Source organism: Dendrobates tinctorius, unplaced genomic scaffold (assembly GCF_039654945.1).
Source record: "Dendrobates tinctorius isolate UK_male_01 unplaced genomic scaffold, ASM3965494v1 ptg000143l, whole genome shotgun sequence".
Taxonomy (NCBI): Eukaryota; Metazoa; Chordata; class Amphibia; order Anura; family Dendrobatidae; genus Dendrobates; species Dendrobates tinctorius.
In genome coordinates, this window is record NW_027361810.1 from 1,274,183 (window position 1) to 1,286,332 (window position 12,150).

A 12,150-nucleotide genomic window follows, 5' to 3' on the forward strand; every position below is an offset into this window, starting at 1 on the left:
CATCTTCTAGATGTGCCAATTCTGGCACTTAGCTTCGCTCTTCCCATTTGCCCTGGAGCGGTGGAAAGTGTCGTTCATATTTGTGGGGTTGATGTGACCTTTGTTTTGTGTGGTGACATCAAGCCCATGGCTTAGTAATGGAGAGGCGGATATAAGACACATGTCCATTAATAATCCTATAGTTACATGGTAAATAAAGACAGTCAGAATAAAGTCCTGTATTTGAAATAATCACACAGACTCCTTTATTGAATCTTTATTAACCATACCTACTGAACGCCTAATCCCCGACACTCTCATCTCCTGCAACAAAAATAAAATAAACCAACATATAACACTATCCTGTCCGCTGTAGTCCATTTACCGAGTGTCCCATGATGATCTCACGTGTAGAACAGTCACATCAGGAGATGTGACCGCTCTACCCAGCCTCCGGTGATACAATGACAGGAGGTAATCGCTCCCACAGTGTATCATTGCACTGCTGTGTGAGTTCACCAAAGTTCATCAGCTCTGATGCTCTCACTTACGGCACTACCGCTGTGTGAAACCTTTCCCACACAGTGGTGCCGTAAGTGACAGCACCGGAGCTGATCAGCTGATACACTGACAGGAGGTAATCGCTCCCGCAGTGTATTGCCAGCGGCCGGGTAGAGCGGTCACATCTCCCGATTTCACTGTTCTACACATGGGACAATCTGGATTACCTGGACTACAGAGGACAGGAAGTATATGTTGGTTGATTATTTTACATTATTTTTAGGAGACGAGGGCATCGGGGTTTTGGTGCCAGGTGAGTATAATGGGTTTCTATTTTTATGGGAGTATGTATGTAATTTTACTTTTTTTTTTTTTTTTTTATTTTTTTTTTTTTTAAACTGTGAGCAAGGGCGCCCGCAGATTGCACAAGGAAAGACTAGAAGCAATGGGATGAAACTGAATGGGAGGAGACACAGATTAGATATTAGAAAAAACTTCTTGACAGTTAGAGTGATCAATGAGTGGAACAAGATGCCACGAGAAGTGGTGAGTTCTCCTTCAATGGAAGTCTTCAAACAGAGGCTGGACAGACATCTGACTGGGATGATTTAGCGAATCCTGCTTTGAGCAGGGGGTTGGACGAGATGGCCCAGGAGGTCCCTTCCAACTCTACCATTCTATGATTCTATGATATACTCTCCAATCAGCGGCACCTGCTACCACTATTATCAGTGACACCAGACATAGCCCGATGGGAGCAGTAGTCTCATTGGGTCACGCCTGCTTTTTTACCGCAGGTCACCGCTGTGGGCCACATTCAGCTGCAGAATTACGCTGACATCTGCCAGCATGATCCCACAGCGCTGTAAAAAACAGTACCAGCGATAGCGTAACCGCACACAAACTCACACGACCGCACACACCCCCCACACACACAAGTTTTAGCTCACACACTCTTCCTCCTTCTGACATCATTTCTGTTTCTGCAGCAATTTTGACAGCACATCCGCAGCAAACCCGCAAACCTTTTTACACCTGCGGTTTTGCTGCGGATTTAACTGACTCAATGGAAGTCAATGGGCGCACAAACGCTGCAGATCTGCAAAAAGAATTGACACGCTGCAGAAAATAAAACGCTGCAAATAAGGACGAAAATATCTGCAGCATGTGCACAACAATTCAGGATTGTCATTGATTAGCATTGCTTTAATAATCCATTGCGAATTTATATTATCTCCGCGTGGAAAAAACGCAAAAAATTAGCAACATGTGCACATAGCCTAAGGGAGAAGAGCTGTAGTACTCAGAATGGCCACTAGAGTGTATAGCACTGTGCTGTTTGTACATCATTTGCTGACCTGTCATGGCCAAAAGTGTTGGCCCCCGTGAAATTGTTCCAGAAAATGAAGTATTTCTCCCAGAACATTATTACAATTACAAAAACTCAGGGAAGCAGCTGGAATAAAATAAGAGCAAGAACTGGACACCTATTCAGGACCATGGACTGCAGATCCCAGGAATAGCAGTGTCAGGTTAATATCCTCAAGAGATCATGGCATCCGGGGCCGGCAACCCTACAGGCAGCTCGCCCGTCCGAGGCCGGCAACCCTACAGGCAGCTCGCCCGTCCGAGGCCGGCAACCCTACAGGCAGCTCGCCCGTCCGAGGCCGGCAACCCTACAGGCAGCTCGCCCGTCCGAGGCCGGCAACCCTACAGGCAGCTCGCCCGTCCGAGGCCGGCAACCCTACAGGCAGCTCGCCCGTCCGAGGCCGGCAACCCTACAGGCAGCTCGCCCGTCCGAGGCCGGCAACCCTACAGGCAGCTCGCCCGTCCGAGGCCGGCAACCCTACAGGCAGCTCGCCCGTCCGAGGCCGGCAACCCTACAGGCAGCTCGCCCGTCCGAGGCCGGCAACCCTACAGGCAGCTCGCCCGTCCGAGGCCGGCAACCCTACAGGCAGCTCGCCCATCCGAGGCCGGCAACCCTACAGGCAGCTCGCCCATCCGAGGCCGGCAACCCTACAGGCAGCTCGCCCGTCCGAGGCCGGCAACCCTACAAGCAGCTCGCCCGTCCGAGGCCGGCAACCCTATGAGCATCTGTAGAAACGAGTACAACCTCTGGATTCAAGAAATGTTTCATCTGCGGCCGCTGATTTTTCCTGATGTGACCAGCGCCAACAATATCTGCAGACATTTCCAACACTTGGCTCAGTTTCCTGACAGCGAGCCGCAGCGCACCTCAGAATGTCTGCACGTCCTTAATATCCTCGTGTGATGGTGGAACGGCTAAAAACGCTCCAGTCAGGCAGATTTACAAGTCATTAGCTAGTCAAATCCAAGAAGGAGATCTGCCGCTAACTGCGCAATGCAGTATTGTCAGGAAAACATCCGACCTCAAACACAAAACATCTGACGCAAAGGTAACAGCCCTGCAGATATGAAGCTCCGCGCTCACTCGGAGAAACTCCTGCGCTCATCACAGCCACCTACAGAGCTGCTACAACGTGAGGTCTATGGTACGAAGCAACGTGACATTATACACAAAAAAAAAAGAAAGTTTCGGAAAGCGAGCCGTCAGCAAGAGCACGGATCAGACCCTCCGCTGGCCGCGCACAGGAGACTGAAGGGGACTGACGACCCACTAAGAAATCTCATTTAAATAAGCAATTACTCTGTAACCATCGACCTTCTGCAGAAGGTTAAACATATTATTACATGTGAGCGGGAGGCCGAGAAAGTGTCAGATGATGAAACAAATCACTAACAAACAAGCTAATCAGACGGGAAATCCAGGAGTGGCCCCATGCTGCATGTACCCTGATCCACGGCCCCCAGACAACCGACCATATTGTTCTATTGGACGTTAGACTGTCAGCTCCTGGGGAATTCTCATTAATGGCATTTTGTGTGCGACGTGTCTAATTTCAGCATCTCCTTTTCATTACACTATTTCTTAAAAGCGACATCATATGAAGCCAGTGCCGCCATGATGTTGGTTATACTTTTCAACAGATTGAACAGGTCCAAGATTGATTATGTATGTATATATATATATATATATATATATATATATATATATATATATATATATATATATATATATATATATATATATATATATATATATCAGATAGCCATGAGAAAAAAAGGAAATAAAAATCAAGCCCCCAAATGGCTCATTCAATTGACAAATCTAAAACGTTACGGGTCTTAAATGGCAGTATGTTTTTTGTTTTTTTTTGTACAGAAATTTACAATTTTCTCACCATTATAAAAACCATAAAGACTATACTAAACAATTTTGGTATCACTGTAATCAGACCAACCTAGAGATTCATGGATCATTTTTACCACACACCACAAAAAAAAAAACGACACTCTGCCATAGACTTATTTTTCAACAGCTCACTGCCTTAAGAATTATTTTCATATTTTCCATAACATTACAAAGTAAAATGTGAATTAAAACTACAACTCATTGCGCAAAAAAAAAAAAAATCATACGGCAATACCGACAGAAAAGAAATCCCCCAGACATGAAGAGGCTGAACGCTCTATCTTCCGTTGTATGTTCCCGTGCGAACAGCGTGCTGCCTGCCGTGCGGCATCACACTACACCAATCACTCACAGTGACGCCGCTTCGGACATTTACTGCTGGACTAGAAAACGACATGAATGCTAGAAGAAATGGGTGCACTCACCTGTAGTCAGGGGAAGGTGGGTGACGCGGCTTAAAAACGTCAGCGTGAACCACGTGGCTGAAAGTGTGGCCCCCGAAAAGAGAAGGACAAGTATGGGCTTCAGGACAGCGCGGACAGAATCTGCAAACCTTGGGAGAAAGAAGAGAAGATCATTACATCTGCAGAAAACATATCACTGAGCAAAATTACCCCCCCCCCCCCCCATCATCAAGAGATCAGACACGCAGCAATTAGGGGAAAAAACAAAAACAGTCTCATTGTGTCTTGTAGTCAAAACGCTTCTTACATCATAGACTTAACAGGGGGCAGTACTGACAACACCTCACATAGTATAGAGGCTGGTTGTCAGCAGTGGATGAGCCACCGCTGCGGTGGATCGATCAGGGACCTCGCACTATGTACCAGGCGCAGCCTCAAGTATCTGTCTCTTCCAGCCACTTTTCCCGGCTGAGACAAACCACAAACACACGAGTATCTGCTTCCAAATGAGGAATTAAAACATGGAGCTTGTAATTAACCAGTTGTGGAAACACAATTACAGGCTGTCATCAAGGACGGAACGTAGGAATAATTTGCAGAAAATGACAGGATAATGCCGAAATTGTGAGATTTTTGCCTTGCAACCATCAGCATCTGATGGAGGAAAAACACAAAAGGCGTTTTTGATGGAATAACGAGGAGCGCGGCGCTCGTGCGTCCGCACCGCCACACTTCAGTGTAGAGAAATCTGTGAAATGTGATAAGAATTACGACCTCATTTTCCTGATTACAACTTTCAGCAGATGATTATGGCCGGGTCAGACAAGGATTCAGCAGGATTCAGCCCTCCAGAAAAGACAGATGAGCGGCTCCGAGTCTCATTAGGTTCCTGGAGACGGAGACCATAGTGCTTTCAGGCTCGGCGCCTCTGTCAGCCGCGAGCAGATGCATCTATGACTGTTACATTTACTGGGAAATTGGCTTCTCAACGCTGTGCCGCTGGACAAGAGCAGACGGCATGTGTGAGATTCCCATAAATCAACTGGGAAGAGCGGATCTATCATGTCCAGAGTGAAAAGTAAAGCTCCAAATCTCAAAGAGTGCATCCAGAGGGGACATCAATTAGTGACACACGTGCATACACTAACAGATTCCCCAGACCAGAGTTACAAATGAAGCCCACAACAGTTCCCAAAAGTCTCCAGCACTAAAAGTTCAGATCCCGCTACAACATGAGCTGGTATTGTACCAGCAGGTACAGGGGAGGAGGCGGCTGCATGACCTTCGTAGTTATGAGCGACTTAGTTCGGATTTGGTTCCAAATACGATCGGAATCTAATATAGTTTTAGCAATATTTGAACACAGCCGAACATCATTATAGTCAATGGGAGTAGAAATTAGAGAATATGTTCGGAACCAATCATAAGACACATATTCGGCACGATTGTTCGAATATGGCTCGAATGTGTCAAAATCAGATTCGGGGGCAAAATCCGAACAAATTCGCTCATCTCTAGTCCTGAGCCCTCTGGCACGGCTACATACATATCATACACACACATACATGCATAGTAAATATGATTTTCTTACCTTCCCACAGCAATTCCTACAAAACATCCACCAACAATTGACCAGAAGCCGATCCAGCCGGCATCCACCTATGATCAGAGGACACAGAACATAAGTAATGCAACACACGGTAGATCCATCACCGTCGGACGTCCGTATATAGATCCTCTGTTCACTGCTGAGCAGCCAATAGGAATAAGCGCTCTTCTCCGATCAGCGGGCATTAAGCTTATCCCATTGGCGCCAAACAATACACAATATTGTGCAGTGATACACAATGAACCGACAGCTGTGGGTCCAAACCAAGAAAATGTAAGCGCTTATTAGCACCCAAGTTTGAATCGCAGAAGTGTAGAAATAAAGGGAAAAATGCAACTGCAATAAAATAAAGTGGACGATATCGTCCCGGTACATCTGCTTCATCCCTATTGTGCCAGTATAAGCTGGGATCACATCCTGGTGATTAAGGGTTAGATGTACAGGCACCACGGGATCTAATTCAGGGAATGAGACTGTGCCGATAATTCTGGTGAATGCCTGGATTCTACGGAGTCAGCGCCAAGATGTTCAGCTCTCAGCAGGATCTGTCCACGGAGTAGGCAGGCAGCACTTCACTCACTGTAGGACTATTCTTGTACACCACATCGCAGACTCACCTGGTTAACATGAATTGGGGTTAAAATCAGATCCAAAACTCCTGACCAACCGGCGTAGAAGCCCAGAGGGATGGCATAGGCCAAGACAATCATCAGGAAACGGCCATTACTAGGGAAAATAAAAACGCAAATTATCAAACTGCTGAGAATCTGAATGCAAAAAAGTTACCACTTATTACAAAATGCAACAAACATGAGTTTATCTAAAGTAAAATGTCAGAAAGAGAAAATAACAATCAGATGATAAAAATGATCACTGCAGAAATATAAAAAACTGACTGAGGAAAAATGATCAGGTCTCCATTCAACATCCCACCCAGAGAGACGGGCACAACTTCACCGAGACACCCACCGGCCAAGGATAGAAATTACTAAAGCACCGGCACCGTGGAGAAGCCTGCACAGCGGCACATATAGACCTGCACCCAAGATGGGATTATAAAGCCTTGTGCACCGGGAAGAAGCCTGCACAGTGGCACATGGAGACCTGCACCCAGGACAGGGGGATTATAAAGCCTCGTGCACCATGGAAAAGCCTGTACAGCGGCACATGGAGACCTGCACCTGGGACAGGGGGATTATAAAGCCTCGTGCACCATGGAAAAGCCTGTACAGCGGCACATGGAGACCTGCACCTGGGACAGGGGGATTATAAAGCCTCGTGCACCATGGAGAAGCCTGCACAGTGGCACATGGAGACCTGCACCCAGGACAGGGGGATTATAAAGCCTCGTGCACCATGGAGAAGCCTGCACAGTGGCACATGGAGACCTGCACCCAGGACAGGGGGGATTATAAAGCCTCGTGCACCATGGAGAAGCCTGCACAGTGGCACATGGAGACCTGCACCCAGGACAGGGGAATTATAAAGCCTCGTGCACCATGGAGAAGCCTGCACAGTGGCACATGGAGACCTGCACCCAGGACAGGGGGATTCTAAAGCCTTGTGCACCATGGAGAAGCCTGTACAGCGGCACATGGAGACCAGCACCTGGGACAGGGGGGATTATAAAGCCTCGTGCACCGTGGTGAAGCCTGCACAGTGGCACATGGAGACCTGCACCTGGGAGAGGGGGATTATAAAGCCTCGTGCACCGTGGTGAAGCCTGCACAGTGGCACATGGAGACCTGCACCCAGGACAGGGGGATTATAAAGCCTTGTGTACCATGGAGAAGCCTGCACAGTGGCACATGGAGACCTGCACCCAGGACAGGGGGATTATAAAGCCTCGTGCACCATGGAGAAGCCTGCACAGTGGCACATGGATATCTGCACCCGGGACAGGGGGATTATAAAGCCTCGTGCACCATGGAGAAGCCTGCACAGAGGCACATGGAGACCTGCACCTGGGACAGGGGGATTATAAAGCCTCGTGCACCGTGGTGAAGCCTGCACAGTGGCACATGGAGACCTGCACCTGGGACAGGGGGATTATAAAGCCTCGTGCACCATGGAGAAGCCTGCACAGCGGCACATGGAGACCTGCACCTGGGACAGGGGGATTATAAAGCCTCGTGCACCATGGAGAAGCCTGCACAGTGGCACATGGAGACCTGCACCTGGGACAGGGGGATTATAAAGCCTCGTGCACCATGGAGAAGCCTGCACAGCGGCACATGGAGACCTGCACCTGGGACAGGGGGATTATAAAGCCTCGTGCACCATGGAGAAGCCTGCACAGTGGCACATGGAGACCTGGACCTGGGACAGGGGGATTATAAAGCCTCGTGCACCATGGAGAACCCTGCACGGCGGCACATGGAGACCTGGACCTGGGACAGGGGGATTATAAAGCCTCGTGCACCATGGAGAACCCTGCACAGTGGCACATGGAGACCTGGACCTGGGACAGGGGGATTATAAAGCCTTGTGCACCATGGAGAAGCCTGCACAGTGGCACATGGAGACCTGCACCTGGGACAGGGGGAATATAAAGCCTCGTGCACCATGGAGAAGCCTGCACAGTGGCACATGGAGATCTGCACCTGGGACAGGGGGAATATAAAGCCTTGTGCACCGTGTAGATGCCTGCACAGCGGCACATGGAGACCTGCACCTGGGACAGGGGGAATATAAAGCCTTGTGCACCGTGTAGAAGCCTGCACAGCAGCACATGGAGACCTGCACCCAGGACAGGGGGATTATAAAGCCTCGTGCACCATGGAGAAGCCTGCACAGAGGCACATGAAGACCTGCACCTGGGACAGAGGGATTATAAATACTCGAGCACCGTGGAGAAGCCTGCACAGTGGCACATGGAGACCTCCACCCGGGACAGAGGGATTATAAAGCCTCGAGCACCATGGAGAAGCCTGCACAGTGGCACATGAAGACCTGCACCTGGGACAGGGGGAATATAAAGCCTCGAGCACCATGGAGAAGCCTGCACAGTGGCACATGGAGACCTCCACCCAGGACAGAGGGATTATAAAGCCTTGAGCACCATGGAGAAGCCTGCACAGAGGCACATGGAGACCTGCACAGAGGCACATGGAGAAGCCTGCACAGTGGCACATGGAGACCTCCAGCCGGGACAGAGGGAATATAAAGCCTTGTGCACCGTGGAGAAGCCTGCACAGTGGCACATGGAGACCTCCACCCGGGACAGAGGGATTATAAAGCCTTGTGCACCGTGGAGAAGCCTGCACAGTGGCACATGGAGACCTCCACCCGGGACAGAGGGATTATAAAGCCTCGAGCACCATGGAGAAGCCTGCACAGTGGCACATGAAGACCTGCACCTGGGACAGGGGCAATATAAAGCCTCGAGCACCATGGAGAAGCCTGCACAGTGGCACATGGAGACCTCCACCCAGGACAGAGGGATTATAAAGCCTTGAGCACCATGGAGAAGCCTGCACAGAGGCACATGGAGACCTGCACAGAGGCACATGGAGAAGCCTGCACAGAGGCACATGGAGACCTGCACCCGAGACAGGGGGAATATAAAGCCTTGTGCACCGTGGAGAAGCCTGCACAGCGGCACATGGAGACCTCCACCCAGGACAGAGGGAATATAAAGCCTCGAGCACCATGGAGAAGCCTGCACAGCGGCACATGGAGACCTCCACCCAGGACAGAGGGATTATAAAGCCTCGAGCACCATGGAGAAGCCTGCACAGTGGCACATGGAGACCTCCACCCGGGACAGAGGGAATATAAAGCCTTGTGCACCGTGGAGAAGCCTGCACAGCGGCACATGGAGACCTCCACCCAGGACAGAGGGATTATAAAGCCTCGAGCACCATGGAGAAGCCTGCACAGAGGCACATGGAGACCTGCACCCGGGAAAGGGGGAATATAAAGCCTTGTGTACCGTGGAGAAGCCTGCAGAGGCACATGGAGAGCTGCAGCCAGGATGGGAGATTAAGCTCGAGCATTTAAAAATCACAAGACAGCAATTTGCGATAAATTTCTGAATACCAGTTACTTTCATCCTTGTGCTGCATCTTGAAGGAAGTTTTCATAAAAAATTAAACTCAATTAAACCCATCTCGTAGACCTCTTACACCTTCATATTTGGATATCAGAGCAGATATCCTTCACTGAAGAGGAAAGCTCTTCCATAGTTGCACTTTATTTCTAAGGTCTATTGACGAGCCCTATGGGAAGGGTACAGAGGGCTGGCAATAATACAGAGGGCTGACGCCTGACATCCATGCTCCCACGCTCGTGATGCAGGAGACGAGGGAACACAGTTTCTAAGGTTGAAATCAAAGAGAATCCCAGCTAAGACCCTTTCGATATTGGGGGGAGGATTTCAATTTGGTCTATTACTGCTTCTATAAAAGAAAAAAAGCCTCTGGGCGCACAATAGCAGTGCCGAGGAGCAGCCCATTAGAGTGCATGTCCAAGGGTAGACAAGCCGATAATGAAGGTAGCTCCCCACCGTCCTGTTACTCAGGAGCAGCCAGCAACTTCACTCCTAAACGTGAGGAGCTGACAGCCGCATTGTGCGCGGCCGCGGCGCAGTGACAGGTGCCCTTTAAAAGATCCGTTATTTGCAGCCGCCTCTCTGGAGTTGTCGTCTGCGAGTCGGAATAACAGGGAATAAGTCATTCTCACTTGCCTGAATCCTGCTCCATTTACCGCAGGAAGCTGTTAAAAGTCTCAATTAAATTAATCCCGCGTGTCACTTACAGGAATGGATTTCATTTGCTTCTACATATTAACAAGCAAATGCAGCTCCAGAAACAACTGCAGGCGGAGACGTTCATCTCAGTGTGTGCGAGGGCCCTGCATCACCGGCTGCATTTATCAAAGCCCTGGGAGGTGTAATCCGCCGCTCCTGCCTGTATAATCATGTGCCACAAATCAATGCTCCTGTCAGAGCCATTTTGAGTTACAGAAGCAACTGGTGGCCGCACAATTCACTGGAGTTAATGCTCCGGGGAGGCAGCGAGCGCTACAGTGCTGTACATCAGGTACTCCAGAGCAGAGGCGGATCTGAAGATACGACTCCGGCAAATGCCCCTTCTGTATTCTTACAGGGAGAAAGAATCCGATCCAGTACACGAGACCAAGAACGAACATCATCAGGAAGCTCACAGGACACGAGCATCTACGCGGTGACGATGCAGGACAGACAATCCTCCGTAATCAGAAGAGCCCGGAGCACAGGTCGGCACTGTATAACGATCAGGGTGAGACTCCACCGGCAGAAACGTAGCGCCCACAGAGCAACAGCGTCCAGTCAAGTATATTAGAAGGCCATGGACTTTCTCCAAGTATCCAAATCCCCCGACGCTCCTATTCCAGCATCGGCGGGGTCCGCCATCGGCCTCTGTAAACTCTCCACTCACATTACGGACATGTAGCTGCTGCAGCTATTGCCATTCAATGGCCAAAGCGTTGACCAAGTGATTGGCTGCAGCAGTCACATGGCCACAAGGCCAGAACAGGATGCAGAGACTGGCGAGCTCCAAGGCAATGCAGAAACAGGAGAGCTGAGTGATGACTGTCGACCACGGCTGTTAGAAATAAATAAGCAGATGTCAATCTGACAGCGGCTAGTAAGAGGAAGGCTCCCCTGTGCTCTCTGATCGCCCCCATCAGTCACATGGCACAATATTTATGGGGCGGTTTTGACCTATGAGAACAGATCCCGCAGCATGCTGCTATACAAGGGGTGCAAGACCTACTATCAGGATCAGATGATGGAATCAATTCACAGAACCCAGATCCAGACCCACATGAGTAGTCCATGGCACCACTTCCTACATGGCAGATGCTGCTGCAACGTCATGCTGCAGAAGAGGCGCCGGGAATGCTGTCTGCTCCGACGGTTCGAAGCACTCCTGTCCGGCAGCCATGGACTACTGACATCACCGCTGTAACAGGGATGTGGGAATAGACTTGCTCTTCTCCAATTAGGAAGCGTCCAGAAGAGACAGCGGAATACTGACAGCAAATCTTCAGCAGCGTGAACTGTATAAAATCGTGCAGGTTTTACTCTCTGCATCATATCGGTGAAAATCTGCAGCAGAAATGGTGAATTACTGCAGGCGACAATTCTTCAATACAGGGCAATTTCCATTGCAGATTTTCTCCACAACGTGGGGATAAGACTTTGTTAAGTTACTGTAAGATGCAGATAGTTTTATATCCACAAAAGACAATAGTGATGATAATGTAAGGCCTCGTTCTGACGTCGGTCCTTATCACATACAATAACAATCACTGATTACCTTCAGCGTGCAGGATAAATTATCAGATCAGGTCAGACTGTTATTTTTTTACCATCAGAGATTTTGTCATAAGTAAAA

General features: G+C 49.3%; 1 protein-coding gene across 2 annotated transcripts in view; it reads right to left on the reverse strand.

Moving 5' to 3' along the window:
* Positions 1–12,150, reverse strand: part of SLC49A4 (solute carrier family 49 member 4) — a 46,502-nt gene that overhangs the window by 9,320 nt on the left and 25,032 nt on the right. For both annotated transcript variants that reach the window (XM_073545283.1, XM_073545284.1), the window contains exons 5-7: positions 6,385–6,493; positions 5,750–5,817; positions 4,180–4,307 (exon numbers count right to left, since the gene is read on the reverse strand). In XM_073545283.1, coding sequence (XP_073401384.1) covers positions 4,180–4,307; positions 5,750–5,817; positions 6,385–6,493 — 305 coding nt within the window. The remainder of the gene's footprint in view (positions 1–4,179; positions 4,308–5,749; positions 5,818–6,384; positions 6,494–12,150) is intronic.